We start from the raw sequence: 17,111 nt of genomic DNA, 5'->3' as shown, positions 1-17,111 counted from the left end.
AGAAAAGATCAAACAGCCCTTTTATACTTTTTTGTTTAGTTTAGATTAATGCACGGAAAAAGAGATTTTGGCTAGATTCCTCATTTTTCGTGCATGATTTACAAATCGCTGATTAGTGGGAAAAAAATCTCAGCATTTGACGTCATCTGTCGTTCTCCAGGGTTGAATCCAACTTCGCTCCCTAAACCCTTACTACTTTAGTCCACTAATATAGTTAACTTGAACGAGTGAATGAATGTAGATCCGATGAGTTTTCTTTCGGGGGTGGGGGGTGAAGTTGTTAACAATAATAAGGGGAAATGCTCTAATGTGGCGTGACCTATTTTTTTAACAGTCTATGGTGTGACATTCACCGATCACTGTAGCCCTCAGTTCAAACAAACGGCAGCGCTCATGACATGAACCAATCACCTCCGCTTTACAGCACGACAGAAATCATGAATGAACACACAGGGCTGACTGTAAGGGCTCCACATTATCTTTGTCTGGGACAAATCAAAGAGGGTTTTACTTTCCCGACAGGACAAATAAAACATTAAAATAACCAGATAATAATTTATTTATTATTATATTCAATGTAAACAGCGACTGATAATGGAGTGTATCTCTGGTAACAAAGTCGCGTTGAGGCTCGCGCTGCCTGTCTCTTTGTGAGACATTCGTGGAGAAATCAAAACAAGTGAGCAGCAATATAAACGGAGCTGTTTTGCTGAACATTATCACGATTTCAAATACATTGCAATCGTGAATTGTGTAATTGTGCTTAAGTTTTATAGGATTCCGACAGGATCACGGCCGTTTCAGAAGAACCGACGGTACCTGTGGCTGCAGGCGAATAATGCATTGATTGGAACGAGGACATAAATGCTTGCATAAAAAATTGCATTTGTAAAACATTTACTGCACTTGAAACTTAATGCTTTATAATAAACCTCCCACCCCCCACCCCCAGATTATCATATCAATAATCACAGTACTTATCAATTTCATTTGTAATGATTTTATTAACAGTTTAATTGCAAAATAACCATCTGAGAAATGTATGCAAGCAACATAGTTGCTATTAAAGTACTATAGCATTACAAAATTAAACTTTAAACAGAAGTGTGTCGACACATACAAATCAATAACAACATAAAATGCAAGGAAAAGGATAAAGGACATTCTGTACATGCCCACAGACAACGTATTCAAAAACATCCAGTGATTTATATGCTTGTCTCGGGTGTACACGCTCGGTTTCTCAACTAAATACGTATATATCCGACCACTGTATACCTGCTAACGTCTTCTATCCACTTCACTATAGTACACGGATCTGGTAGCCGAATACCATTTGATAAAGTCAACTTTTTAAAATAACTTTCTCGGTTTGTGTTGCTTAATCCGCTCACGTAGCTTGACATGCTGCTGATTCTCGCCACAGTTTCTACGTTGCTACGTCATCATTGTATACAAACAGTAAAAGGGTCTATGACTCACTCATTAAGAAGATCACTTGCTGCCACCTATCGGCGGTTTAGTTTCATGTTTAAAAGTATCATTGCATTTTTTTATTTGTATATTCAAACATTTAGAACATCAATCTTACAACATTATTTATTGCTGTTTTATTTTTGCAGTTTAAATTAAATAATTTGATTGGTAAAAGCCCTAGTGTCTTACTATTATAACTGCATTTATTAATCAAATGTAAGAATTTAACATGAAATGCATACATTTAATAAGATTTTAAAAAATAGCCTTTATAAAATGACAACGGCCTGGGGTAAATATCACAAATATGCAGATTTAAGTATGAGGCCTATGTAAAAGCTGATAGAGCACTGATGAGAAAATTGCTTCAAAATCAATATATTTAATCCCGCCAATACACTGTACAGTACATACAATTTGCCATGTACTCTACCTGATAGGCCGGAAGTTAATCACTATCAAATCAAATTTTAAAACTTGTGACAATGCTCAGCGCTATAGTGTAAATGTTTTTTACTTGAAGCAAATGCTACCTTTACCTTTATTTTCTTGTCAGAGTGCACCAAAATGCTCCGTTTACACATTAAAAACTACTGGGAGGCAATGCCCCAGAGAGCCCCCTAAATGTATTTCATTCGGAAACGTGTCACCTTTTTCACCACTTGTCAGTTTGCAGGTATGTATTTGAGGGTATATGGGGCGATTTCAGATTCAGCCGAGGTCTGTTCAACAAAATAGTAGTCTTATAGCAGTAGAAGACTACCGCTTCTTAAACTGTACAGGGCAGGTCCTAGATTACGCAACTTTTCTGTGCAACTTAACGCGTTTCACAGAAACAAATGTTTATCTGATAATATAAAATATCTAAAATATTAATCAGCACCCGGCCTGTCTTATTTAATTGTGTGGTAAACCACACGAAGAATGAGAAATCTCTTTTTCCGTGCATTAATCTAAAATAAACAAAAAAGTATAAAAGGGCTGTTTGATCTTTTCTCTTTACTCCATTACAAAGAGGAAATGAAATGACCAGATGGTGCTCCGTTGGATTTTTCTGACATCCTTTACTCTTCCCTGATGACCTCTGGCCTACTTTCTGTAAGATCTGAATTTCTGCCATCTGAATTTGATGATCTGAATTTTAGAACTTTGAATTTGATGATCTGAATTTTAGAACTTTGAATTTGATGATCTGAATTTTAGAACTTTGAATTTGATGATCTGAATTTTAGAACATTGAATTTGATGATCTGAATTTTAGAACTTTGAATTTGATGATCTGAATTTTAGAACATTGAATTTGATGATCTGAATTTCTTCTTCATCTGAAATCTTGAATCTGTATTTTCAAAAACTGAATATTTACAGTCTATTAATTCAGAACAAAATATCTGCTGTTTGAAAATACATGTCTATACAATTTCGACATAAAAACATTTCAGATGTGTTCAATTTCAAAGGTTCTATATTCAACATTTTTAAAAATTAAAATTCAGTACTATGTAAAATGCAACATAATATTCAATTCTGTTAGATTACACGTGTCAATAATTCAGATTTATACAATTCAAATTCAGATCATTTTGTCATATTTCTAGCTCCATATTTTCCTTGCATTTTATGTTGTTATTGATTTGTATGTGTCGACACACTTCTGTTTAAAGTTTAATTTTGTAATGCTATAGTACTTTAATAGCAACTATGTTGCTTGCATACATTTCTCAGATGGTTATTTTGCAATTAAACTGTTAATAAAATCATTACAAATGAAATTGATAAGTACTGTGATTATTGATATGATAATCTGGGGGTGGGGGGTGGGAGGTTTATTATAAAGCATTAAGTTTCAAGTGCAGTAAATGTTTTACAAATGCAATTTTTTATGCAAGCATTTATGTCCTCGTTCCAATCAATGCATTATTCGCCTGCAGCCACAGGTACCGTCGGTTCTTCTGAAACGGCCGTGATCCTGTCGGAATCCTATAAAACTTAAGCACAATTACACAATTCACGATTGCAATGTATTTGAAATCGTGATAATGTTCAGCAAAACAGCTCCGTTTATATTGCTGCTCACTTGTTTTGATTTCTCCACGAATGTCTCACAAAGAGACAGGCAGCGCGAGCCTCAACGCGACTTTGTTACCAGAGATACACTCCATTATCAGTCGCTGTTTACATTGAATATAATAATAAATAAATTATTATCTGGTTATTTTAATGTTTTATTTGTCCTGTCGGGAAAGTAAAACCCTCTTTGATTTGTCCCAGACAAAGATAATGTGGAGCCCTTACAGTCAGCCCTGTGTGTTCATTCATGATTTCTGTCGTGCTGTAAAGCGGAGGTGATTGGTTCATGTCATGAGCGCTGCCGTTTGTTTGAACTGAGGGCTACAGTGATCGGTGAATGTCACACCATAGACTGTTAAAAAAATAGGTCACGCCACATTAGAGCATTTCCCCTTATTATTGTTAACAACTTCACCCCCCACCCCCGAAAGAAAACTCATCGGATCTACATTCATTCACTCGTTCAAGTTAACTATATTAGTGGACTAAAGTAGTAAGGGTTTAGGGAGCGAAGTTGGATTCAACCCTGGAGAACGACAGATGACGTCAAATGCTGAGATTTTTTTCCCACTAATCAGCGATTTGTAAATCATGCACGAAAAATGAGGAATCTAGCCAAAATCTCTTTTTCCGTGCATTAATCTAAACTAAACAAAAAAGTATAAAAGGGCTGTTTGATCTTTTCTCTTTACTCCATTACAAAGAGGAAATGAAATGACCAGATGGTGCTCCGTTGGATTTTTCTGACATCCTTTACTCTTCCCTGATGACCTCTGGCCTACTTTCTGTAAGATCTGAATTTCTGCCATCTGAATTTGATGATCTGAATTTTAGAACATTGAATTTGATGATCTGAATTTTAGAACTTTGAATTTGATGATCTGAATTTTAGAACATTGAATTTGATGATCTGAATTTTAGAACTTTGAATTTGATGATCTGAATTTTAGAACATTGAATTTGATGATCTGAATTTTAGAACTTTGAATTTGATGATCTGAATTTTAGAACTTTGAATTTGATGATCTGAATTTTAGAACTTTGAATTTGATGATCTGAATTTTAGAACATTGAATTTGATGATCTGAATTTTAGAACTTTGAATTTGATGATCTGAATTTTAGAACATTGAATTTGATGATCTGAATTTCTTCTTCATCTGAAATCTTGAATCTGTATTTTCAAAAACTGAATATTTACAGTCTATTAATTCAGAACAAAATATCTGCTGTTTGAAAATACATGTCTATACAATTTCGACATAAAAACATTTCAGATGTGTTCAATTTCAAAGGTTCTATATTCAACATTTTTAAAAATTCAAATTCAGTACTATGTAAAATGCAACATAATATTCAATTCTGTTAGATTACACGTGTCAATAATTCAGATTTATACAATTCAAATTCAGATCATTTTGTCATATTTCTAGCTCCATACACTGTTCCACACGGTTCCACACATCTTTAAAGGTCGGCAAAACATTTCTCTCTTAAGGCGGAGAAAAAGAGGAGAGCCCTTGACGGAGTTGCTAGGTTTTCACAACAAATCCCGCCCAATTGCAACTCAAAACTGTGTTAAAGTTGCCTAATTCCGCATGAAAACCGCGGACTTGGCAACACTGGCAGTTTGTGTCCACCTGAGTTGACATCATTCGCCTCCGTCGCTTTTTCAATGACGTACGACTCGCATTTACTGGGGAATATCCGATTTGACCGCTTACATGGCAGACGCTAATGCACGCATCCGAATCATATCGGATTTATTACCACATATGAGTGAGGCCTGAATCCGATCTGAGGATATCGGAATTCATGCGTTTTTTTACTGCTTACATGTTCACATATCATATCCGATCTGTGCCACATGAGAGGAAAAAATCGGAATTGGGTCACTTGAACAATGCAGTGTAAATGGGGCCTTTGTCGGATCGTTGTACAGTCTACGTCTCTCGGTTCCCCGTGTTTGTGTTATGTATTTCTAGTTTATGTTTTGTGTTTTATTTTGTCATAATAAATCACATTTCTTGCGCACATGAGTCTTCACCTAAATTTTCTTTAGTTGTAACGTGACAAGTAGATTTTACTTACAAATTAAAGCACATGAGTGCATGGGATTCAGATGAAAAACGTCCATGGATGGTAAACTGAAACAAGCGGATATGCTAAGACCTCTACCAGTTTTGTCATTTAACTTTTATCATGTTTGCAAATCAAACCAGATTTTTGTCACAGTGGCCGGTGACATCATCACATTTCTTTGATGTCTGAGTTGTGCAACTTTGAAATTGATAAGCTATGGCGATGGATAGTGCGGATGGGATGAAGTAATGGGTCAGGAGGAGAAGCCCGCTCCAGAGAGAAGAGTCCTGCCATGCACACACTGTGAATGGATACGAGCTGTAGGTGCCATCAGTTTTGTAAAAATCGTTGAGTCTTTTCTCTTTAGCAGTGGTGATTCCATGCCTGATTAAAGCTCTTTCCAGTCTACTGCTATTATCTGCGATGAGGACATTGACTTCACAACATGGGGTGATGATTGGCAACTGACGTGCTGGAAAACTAGAGAGACAGTCAGATGTGATGTGCCCACTGCGTAAGATCTACTATAACCGTGAAGCCTGCTGTGAACGCTGGGATGACATAAATCCTATTCGCTCTTTTAATGACAAGCTGGAACACAAGTCAAAGGGAAAAAGGGAGGCAGTAAAAAAAAATTCTAGACTCATGAGGGATCTGAACCCTTGTCCAAATGGCCAGGAAAGATGAAGATTTCCACCTTCAGTATCCCGGCAGTATTTCAGTTGGATGACAGATGCTGTTCGGTATAGTGAGGGAACCCCACAGGCTCATAATGAATCTGACCCTTTGCCCTTTGGTCGGCAATTTCCTCTGCCACCTCCAATGTCCGCCGGCATTTTGTCAAAAACAAGTTTTAAAAAGTGTGTTGAACATTTTGCTCTTCCCTGTGAACAAAACCTCAGACTACACACACTACAACTTTACTTCTCACTAAAGTGGCTGATTCACTGTAACTAATCTCATCAGTAACAGCATCTCATGGAGAGATGAATGGCAGAGGATCACCAACTTATTATTGTCACACAGATCCTGAAAACGAGATTTATGTGCAATGAATTTTATCATTCATAATGTTTTCTTTTAGAATTATTTTGGGTGTTTCAGATTACTTTAAGCACTCAAAAAATTAGTTGTTGAATGAACACAAAAAAGCAGCGTCAGGTGGTTTCCTGCACTGTTACATAATATAATATTTATATGTGCAGTTTACTTAATAATTTTATGTTAAATTTATAAAATTTTATTATGCTGGGTTATCATTTTTAATTTAATAATTTACATTATTAAATTAAATACTTGCCCTACAAGTGTAAGTGGAAAACTATTAAAACAACAAGCATTTTTTTTTTAGAAACAAAATGCCAAAATATCTTAATTGAGGGCAGGAATTCCATCCAATAAATATGAGTGACCACAGCCTAAACACAGGCACCATGATTGTAACCACAAAATTACAAAAACTCCTTTAAATGTCCAACATAACTGAACATTAAACACAAACTAACAGCATCTTTCTATAACAGCTTTTTACTGAAAAACATAAAATAACACTTTAATCCCTATTTTTTCTCTCTCCTAATGCAGTCCCTTGCAAAGCATGCTGGCAACTGCAGATCTAGTTCATTTCACTTAGAAATGTTAAGTTGGCCGAACGAACACTTATTAAGTAAAGCTGACAATACAAATTTTTAGTAGAATCAACTCTGTAAATTTAAGTTAATTTAGTTACATAAGTTTTTTAAGTAATGTGAGCAAGGATGATTTGAGTAACTAACAACTGTGAAAGTAAATTCTTTTGAGTGTGCGGGTAAATTGCAATTATCTTGCATCAACATTTTTTTTGTCATGTCTCTTCATAGTTTTACTACATTGTCTTTCCTGAAAATAATATTGTATATGACTTATGGATGTCCTGTGCTTAGACTTCCCTTATCATGGCCACACACTGCTTCACAAGAAACATCTCAATATAATATTAATGAATATAATATAATGTAATATTATATAGAGGTGCAACTAGAGCAGATTGCATAATTCCACGCAGGAAAACTTCAGTTTTTTTCATTAAGAGCATCACATCAGTGGAATTCTGTACACTGTAAAAAAATAATTTTTTTGCAAAGTAAATAAAACAGGAAAAATTATGAATATTTTGCTAAGAATAATCTTGTAAAAGTGAAAACTCGAGTTTTAAGTAAAATCTAAACATGTACTCAATTTTTACTTGTAAATATTAGACATCCAACAGACAAGTAAATTTCACTTGTGACTTTCTGGCATATTTACACAAATTAATAAAGTACATGAAGCTATTTTAAAAAAAAAATGGAGCAAGGAGGCATGCGCATGCGCGGAATGAACCGCGACCGCTGAGGGCTTCTCCAATCTGCACTGCACACAAGTCTCGTCCATGGTCTCGACAGGTAAGCAATAAACAGCATTATATAGTCGATTTTTATTTTATTTTTTATTCAGTAAATGTAATTTCATGCAATGGTTGTGCTGTCATCACCTAATTCTGTATATAACAGTTACTTGTTAAGATGTTAATGATTACATTACAAGGGGTGTTACATCTAAATATTTTCTGTAAAAAGCTGGTATATGTAGAATAATATTAATTTGTTGCTTTGCCTGTTATTGATGTGCATAGTGTGTTTCCTGCCATTTAAATGCCATTTAGTAAAGTGATGCTATTCTAATGTTTTTGATTGGTTCTCTTGTTTGAATTCTTACATCAATCCACTACACTGCCGCTGAAAGTTGCCACCATGGGAGTGGGGAAAAAAAGTGTTTCAGTTCTGGAAAATAAAAAAATGTAATCCGTTACATTACTTTAATAAAGTAATTAAAATAGTTACACTACTTATTACATTTTAAATTGGGTATAGTAATCTGTAACCTATCACATTTCCAAAGTAACCTTCACTGGTAATATTAAACTGTGGGACTAGCCTTTGAGAAAAGATCTTCACCCCACCTCACTGCTTTATGGACCCTTTTCACAGACTGTGATGATGCTTTTCGACAGCTTTCATATTTCTTATTCTTATTTTGCAAATAAATTACAGAAAACTATGCTGCTTTGTGAGGGTTTGTAATATCACTGAGGGAATGAGTAAAAATGTGACATATTTCTCTCTTCTGGACAATGTAATCAATGTCTCCATATTTTTCTTCCTATTTTAGAAAGTGAAAGAAATGCTATCTTGGATGTTGTCTTTTGCTATTGGGGCAAATGGGAATGCAAAAATTATGTTTGTTGTGGTTTCCGTCGTAGTTTACCCAGCTATGATGATGACTTCTGTTTCCGAGTCCCCCAGAAATGTGAAAAGGGTCCATTCCCAAGTAGTCTTTTCCACTGACATCAAAATTTGACACGTGTCAGAAACAAAAGGCTCCTAAAATTATTCTGTGAATTATTCTTTTTTTGAGTAGTTGGTAAAGTTTCCAAGATGGGCCATGAAGTGCGTATCATATTCACATGAAAAACTGCGTAGCATATGCACGCCAAAACTCATTTTGGCGTATCCATTCCACGAGATTTCACACTCGTACTATTAATACGCATTACCATGTGATCGTGTTGAAACATTTTATAAACTGCGAATTTTAATAAATAAATAAATAAACTCATTGGAAATAAAAGTGCCAGACTTAAACCAGAATGTAGAAATAGCAAGTGAATACATTTGCATTTACTTTTATATTTATATAAACAGTCATGTAACTTGATGTGTTAGGCTTGAAACATTGCCTCTATGTAGGTTGTAGGTTGACAAAGTTAAACATATGCCTCACACCAGTGGAAAATACTGCTCATTGTAACAATCATTACACATACACGTGTGGGTGTCATTTTAGAGTTACTGTCTCTATAGCACACGCCTTGTTTGGGTTAATTTGATATTATTTGTGGTCAAACTGGACCAACTGGCAATAGTCATAAGGAGCAACACCTAAGCAGCAATGAGACTGAAAAAACATTGTAAATTACTAAACTACAAGAGCAAGAAAATCTGTTTCTAATTATTGGTGAACAATGTAAACATTCATGTCCAGCATGCTGCTGTAAATAAATCCAGACTTGCCCCACCTTAAGTCATTAAAATGTAAATTTAGAACAACAGAGAAGCAGTAGTCCATCAATTATACTCACTGAGCCACACCACTAGAATTTATTAGCTTTTTACTCATTTATTTACATGTTAATGCAATTTACTCTTTAATGTACTAAAATAAAATAAAAATACTCAATATTAAACTATTTTAATTGGCACAGTGTTTTAAGGTCAAAAAAGAGAGTTCGCCCAAAAAATGAATCGAATCCTCATGTTGTTCCAAACCTACTTGACTTTCTTTGTTCTGTGGAGCACAAAAGAAAATATTTTGAAGAATGTTTCAGCTGTTTTTGATATACCATTAGAGAGTTAGTTCACCCAAAAATGAAAAAAATGCACGCAAAAACTGTTCTCGTCGCTTCATGAAATTATTGTAGAACCACTGTAGTGAGATGAGTTTTGTAACGACATCTTTAGAGACTTTTATGGGTCTTGAGAGATGAAATGACGGCCAATGGAGGCCTTTCTGAGCCCTCGAATTTCAACAAAAATATCTTCATTTGTGTTCCGAAGATGAATGGAGGTCTTACGGGTCTGGAACAGCATGAGGGTGAGTAAATAATGACAGAATATTCATTTTTGGGTGAACTAACCCTTTAAAGTCCATTACACCTCGTGGATTTTCATTGTACAAAAACAATGAGAATTTTTTGTTGTGCTCCACAGAACAAGAAATAACATAAGGGGGAGTAAAATACATGTTTGGGTAAATTATCCCTTTAAGCAGTGCTTTTTATTTGGAATGAAAAAGAAGCTAATTACAAAATCATTGATGATATACAATAATATACAACATTTTGTTGTAATGAATATTAGTGCAGTCTCAGTTGATATATTGAGCGCCACCATGTGGAATGATCTCTGAAATACCCCATCCAATCACATTCCCGCGGCAATCACAGGATCCGTCGGGATTGGCATACTCTTTAATCCTTTCTGCTTCCAGCACGTGGTCCCACATGTTAACCCCTGTCATTTTTCCAGTGAAGGCAACCGACGAGTCCAGATCTCTGTAGACACCTGACCGGCTGCGCTCTTGCCCGAGCAGAATGAACCCTTCACCTGATAATACGTGCCCCTCAGCTACTCCAGGCACTCTGGCAACATTCTCCCCGTTCGCCCACAAAGTGGCCAGCCCTTGCTCCGAGCTCCAAGCTGCACAGAAGTGTCCCCACTGCCCATCTGTTACTACGCTGTGAGCTTCTACTAGATGGGTCTCACCGCCAACCGTGAGGAGCAACGAGCGCCTTGCCAAGAGAAGCTGGAGTTCATGAGGTTTTTTCTTAGTTCCATAAGAGAAAAGCACTGTTTTATTCAGAGATTGAGTCACTTTAGCCCACAGACAGATGGTGAATGATTGTAGGGACATGGACATGGAGGGTGTTATTTCTGCAAAGATGTGCTTGGAGCGCATTGGGAATAATAAAGCCATTTCACAGCCTTAAAAAAGAGAATAAGAGTTAGCAAAAATAATTAAGATGAATTATTGCACTAAATCAACATGCAAATACTGACAAAGTACAATATTTTATACCTATCAAGCTCAAGTACCCCTTAAGCACACTACTATAGTTGCTATACTACTATACTACACTACTTTAGCACACTACTATAGCTCAGATTATTAAAAAATATAATAATAATTTATCATCCAACTTGATGTCTTCACCAATTGATGTGTTTGTTACTATATAGCCTACCTCCTGTGATTTCAGGCTAATCAGTCCATTGCACACTGAGATATGGGTATTCAGGTGTTCTCACTGTCTGGCGGCCATTTTGAAAGCTGTCTGAGAACTTTCACCAGAAGAGGAGTGCATTTTTTTGATGTTTAAGTCTTTATTTTGGAAAAGATAACTTCTTACTGCAAAATTAATTAATGTTTAGACTTTTGCATATTATTTCCTGGAACCTGGATGTGGGAAATAAGTACAGGTATTCAAAAGATAGTTTTAACAACTGGCGCAGATGCTACAGAACATTGTTAGCTTACTTCACAGGCATTACTGGCTTGTACTTTTAGATCCATTCAATTATAAATTTGAAGTTTATTGATGTTCTGTGGTTTTACGCTGCTTTCATTTTTAAAGATTTTATATTATGTTAAGAGCTTAAAGGACAACTCCTGTGAAAAATGATCTAGGGGTAATTAACAGATGGTTACAGAGTAGATCGTTCTCTGGAATGCGTTTTCATGAAAATCGAATGTAAAGAGTTCTATCTCTAAAAACAGATTAGCTTATAACTCTAGTCTATGGGGCACAGAGTGAGTGAAATTAAATCGCTAGTTAATACCACTAACAAAGCTCAAAATAGCCTCACACTAACACAGTAGCATGAGGGACCGTGTTAGCGTGAGGCTATTTTGAGCCTTGTTATTGGTATTAACTAGCGATTTAATTTGACTTATTATATGCTCCATATACTAGTGTTATAAACTAATCTGTTTTTAGAGATATGAACTCTTTACATTTTCATGAAAACACATACCAGAGAACGATCTACTCCATGTGTTAATTACACCTAGATTAATTTTTCACTGGAATTGTCCTTTAAAAAGGTTAGGTGTGCTCCCTTTATAAAGCTATTATAAATGCGCTGTAAACACTTTTTGGTTTGGAATTGTGTGTGTGTGTGTGGGGGCATGTTTTTGTGACATATGAGGAAACAAATGTGTATAATAACATAGGTATGACACAGGTATTATAAGGAGAGGGTGACTTATGAGGACATTGGCCATGTCCCCACTTTTCAAAATGCTTATAAATCATACAGGATGAGTTTTTTGTAAAAAAAAAAAAAAAGTAAAAATGCAGAATGTTTCGTGTGATTGGTAGGTTCAGGGGCTGGGGCAGAGTAAGGGGATAGAAAATACAGTTTGTACAGTATAAAAACCGTTACACCTATGGAATGTCCCCATATGTCACAAAAAACAAACGTGTGTGTGTGTGTGTGTGTGTCAGCCTATGTGTGTGTGGTTTTGATGATAAATTAATAATTTCAGTTAATAGTGTAAAATAAAAATTGTATCAATGTTTTTGCTGTTTATTATTTTTGTGATTATATATTTTTTTAGGATTCTTTGAACGTTCAAAATAACAGCATTTATCTGTAAATACTTTTGTAACTTTATAGATGTCTTTGCCGTCACTTTTGATCAATTTAATGCACCCATTGAAGCATTTATAAGGGTTTCCACAAGTATATTACGGTAAGCTACAAAACTGTTCTCAACATTGATAATAATGAGAAATGTTTCTGGAGCACCAATTCAGCATATTAGAATGATTTATGGAGGATCTTGTGACCCTGAAGATAATAATGCTGTAAATTCTGCTTTTTCATCACTGAAATTAATTAAATATTAAATACATTTAAATGGATAAGACACATGTATTTGTCTGTCTGCCCTGTCTGTTCCCTATGCCCTAACCAAATTGCCAAAGTGTTTTAAATGAAACCAGTGAAATCATCATGAAGTTGTTTTCATATATTTGAAACATCTACCTGAGGGCAGATAACGGTGTGCCGTTGTTCTTTGGAAAAGGGCCAGCTGGGTATGTACCCTTTGGAGATCCGCAGCCGTGGCCATTAGCGCTCTCTCCAGCTTCCCGCCATCTGCATTGCTTGCTTCTTGTTCTTTTGGATAAGCGGAGAAAGACTTCATGGACGTCTGTCCCAGACCTGCTCCCAGCAGTGAGTTGCTCTCCAGTTTGGTGAGACGGGATGCCTGGTTCCTGCTGAACTGAATGAGCTGCTGCAACGTCTCGTTGTTTTGGGCTTGATACATATCTGCAGCCTCTCTGAGCTGCTCCATGGCTTGGTTGAGTTTGCGATTCATCTGTTCACTTATACATTTGCAGGTGTTTTCTGAAGCTTGGACGCATGCTTTGTTGTTGTTAAGCTTATGGAGCTCTTTCCGTATGGTGTCCATCTCCGCCTTGACCATGTCTTTGCTCTGCTGCAAGAGCATGTCTTGCTTCATCTGAGAGTCCTCCAGCATGATGAAAAGTTTGTCCCAGCGGGAGAAGTCTTGGGGTGGACAGGGAATTTGCGTAGCTGCTGTGAATAAAGAGTAGGGTTTGTAATGCTCTGTTGATGGAAAAAAGCTACAAACATCATGTAATAATTCTCAACAAAATGTACTTTTAATTAACTAAATAACATGAACATTTTATGGTTTGAAGTCATGTTTTTTTCTTCCCAGAGCTGCTGATGAAGGTTTTGTAGAGGGCACAAGAATCGCTAACCGCAGCTTTGCTTGTTTTTTCATCACCTAATCTCTCAGAGACAAGATCTCTAAAAATGAATAACCGTATGCTCGTAAGCATCTTCTGGTTAATATGTTCAAGCTCCAGGCTTGGGTTTGCAGGAGAGAGCATCAGTGGAAAGGTATGTAAAGGTCAAATGTCATGAAACCTGCAACACTTATGTTTTTTTGAACACTTTCTACTTTTATATCATCGTGCTTTACAAATACAATTATTCAAATACATTTGGGCAGTTGATATAAAATACTTTTAGAATGTTCCCATATCGTGTGGTCTGATCCCACATCTAAAACATGCTGATTTTATGACATTGTATAATTTGATAGATTATATGAAATATTGATATGATTTTAATTTTAAACTGGCACATTAAAAATTGTGAAAAGCAAAAATATTATTTAAAAATGCAACCTTCTACATGAAATATTTGAACTTTTAATATTAATTTGTCACACATTCAATTCCATCTAAGGGACTAGCAAAAATATTAAATAATGAAAAACATTTTTTTTTATTTTTTTTTTTTTTTACAAGAAATGATAACTAATTATAGCACCAAATGTGCCAAATGTGTCCTTTATACCTTAAACTGATCCCCACATATATATAGTATATACATAAAGTTTCTTCACAAATACTCATTTACTAAATATTTATTTTAAGGTTATTTGCCATGCCGTCACTTATTTTTAAAAAGTCAAGAATCAAAATTCTGTATAGAATCATAAAAATGAAGAGACTTCTGTAATTGAAAAAATACTTACTTTGCAGGCGGTCACCATTGGAGATTTCATTATAGTAGGAATCGGAGTAATCCTCTCCATATTCATAACCAAACACATTCCCACTCAAAAAGCAGGGCAGGCAAAGGGCCAACACAGCCCTGGGCACATACATTCTGATGTTAAGGCTGGTGTGTATGTTACTCTGTCTCTGCATGTAATCAGATTATTTTGAAGTAAATCAGATGTTCCACAGCCACCGAGATCCCTTGTGGGCTTTTTTTTCTCCCAGTGTTGTTCCACAGCCCCCGTGCCTCGTGCCTGGAAGTCCACTGAGTGTACATGAGTCTGAGCGAGCTCTTTTAAACGCACTCAGAGCAGGGCTGTCCTGTCTGTCACACACTGAGTAATGCATTTTGGAGGTGGGCAGCATATGTGATGTACTCAAATGTCACGGTCTCTACTGCTGTATGGGCAATAAATTGTCACGGGGGTGTGGAAAGGAAAAAAAGGAAAGGGGCTGGGTCTCCTCAAATGATAATTCTGCCTCAGGTCAAGGTAAAAGAATACAGAGATTTGGACACAAAAAGATGTGTATAAGATGAGATGGGGGGATATTAGCTGGGAATAGCTAATAACTCCAGAGGGAGCTTTCCTTTGCATGTTAGCTTCTCATTAACTTCTCGATTCATATCTTTCTTATTGCTGTTCAACAAAAGAATGTGTCAGTTCTACTCTTAAAGGGATAGTTCACCCAAAAATGAGAATTCTGTCATTTACTCACCCTCATGTCATTCTAAACCTGGATGAGAGTTGTTGACTTGACATGGCATTTTCACTGTCACACAGGATACAAATTAATATAATTAGTATCGTCATCTTTTAAAATGCAGCAAATGGTTAAACATTAACCATTTTACATGCTGATATAAAAACTGCTTTGTCTTTAGATTTTTTTGTTATTTTTGAGCCAAATCTCAAAAATGTTCTATGGTGTGACTGTCTCAAGCATGCTTCATTAAATTACTACTTTTATCAATTAAAAAGAAAAACAAATGTAAATGAATACATCGGGGATATTAGAGTTTTTCTCAGTCGCTTTGGTATATTTCTCGAATCAAACTCACAATTTGCAAAACAGTAAGTGCATTTCTCAAAACAATTTGTACAAATAGCAAAACACCATGGATAACCTGCAAAAGCCACTGTCTTACTCAAAATCCTTAGTTCATCTCTCAAAAGTAAATATCTGTGTCAATGAACATGTCAATGCCATCAGAATGACAAGTCATTGTGTCATTGTGTACGGATAAGACAGTCAAATTGTTTAGTCATGTTGTAAATATAACAGTTTACTCTGGAGGGATGTTCTGATGGAAACTACGGTTAAAGTTTTGATGACAATTATTGTCAATTGTAAGTTACATGTGTGAGTGTAATTGTAAGAGAATGGAAAAGATTCAAATTTATACTCTTACTGTTTGTACTGTATTGTACTTTAGAACATGTTTGTACTGTATTGTATTTTAGAACATGTTTGTACTGTATTGTATTTTAGAACATGTTTGTACTGTATTGTATTTTAGAACATGTTGTCATTGAGATACAGAAATGAAAAGACAGCACTGAATAGCACACAAAAAAAACCTAAAGAAGAAATGTGAACATAGGAAAAACTGTACATGCAGTGCTGTAGAAATATAGCCTGACAAGCCAGACCCACATCAAGATGTTTGGTCTGGAAACTCACCATAGACAGGGCTCAATCCGAGGGGCGGGATAAACGGTTGTCTTTCAAACTCCCTCTGCACGCGATAGGAGCGCTACACCCAGAGCAATGAAGGTGAAACAGAGCTTGTTGACAGATTAAACATTCACCGTATCCGGTCGGCTAAACTCCGAACACATCTTCCCTTTTTAAGAATGACTTCAGTGCCGTTCTTTGTTCTTTTCTCAGAAAAAAGCTTAACTCCAAGTCTTCCAGAATCTCGGTCAAAGCTGATTCGAAAGACCGCCGCCGTTCGCCAGTTTCTGGGTTTACTAGAAGCACGCAAACGCAACTCGGCCGTCGTCATTATGGCCCCGTCCGCCGACTCTTTACACGATGTGATTGGCCCGGCAAGTCGGGGAATACAGCTCAGAAGGGTATTGAGAGTTCCTAGACGACACTTGCGGGCAGATTAAATTTGCTGCCGCTAGGGTGCGTCTAGATTTCTAGGCTAGTAGAAATATATACCTGCTAGTTGTAGTTTCATGAGAAGCACATTGTTAGAGAAAGTCAAGATTTACCTGGGAGCAATTTACCAGGACCGATTTAGAAAAAAAGTCTGATAAATGGAAATATATGCCTGACATATTATGATAAGTCTT

The 17,111-nt window shown here is 36.1% G+C and overlaps 1 protein-coding gene across 2 annotated transcripts; it reads right to left on the bottom strand.

Annotated features, from left to right (window-relative positions):
- Window positions 1-8,240: 8,240 nt before the first annotated feature.
- On the bottom strand, window positions 8,241-15,116 carry ptx3b (pentraxin 3, long b). 2 transcript variants are annotated; one of them, XM_067453228.1, is made up of 3 exons: window positions 14,784-15,116; window positions 13,256-13,807; window positions 8,241-11,188 (listed from the first exon to the last, which is right to left on the bottom strand). In XM_067453228.1, the coding sequence occupies exons 1-3, from the start codon at window positions 14,956-14,958 to the stop codon at window positions 10,572-10,574; spliced, it is 1,344 nt and encodes a 447-aa protein (XP_067309329.1). In that variant the 5' UTR covers window positions 14,959-15,116; the 3' UTR covers window positions 8,241-10,571. The 2 variants fall into 2 exon arrangements, with proteins under 2 accessions (XP_067309329.1, XP_067309328.1); XM_067453227.1 differs by having other exon boundaries at window positions 8,242-11,188; window positions 13,256-13,810; window positions 14,784-15,113.
- Window positions 15,117-17,111: the final 1,995 nt, after the last annotated feature.

Source organism: Pseudorasbora parva, chromosome 9 (genome assembly GCF_024679245.1).
Source record: "Pseudorasbora parva isolate DD20220531a chromosome 9, ASM2467924v1, whole genome shotgun sequence".
In the NCBI taxonomy this organism is placed as follows: Eukaryota; Metazoa; Chordata; class Actinopteri; order Cypriniformes; family Gobionidae; genus Pseudorasbora; species Pseudorasbora parva.
The sequence above is the reverse complement of the archived record's forward strand: the minus strand, read 5'-3'. Positions and strand labels throughout refer to the sequence as shown.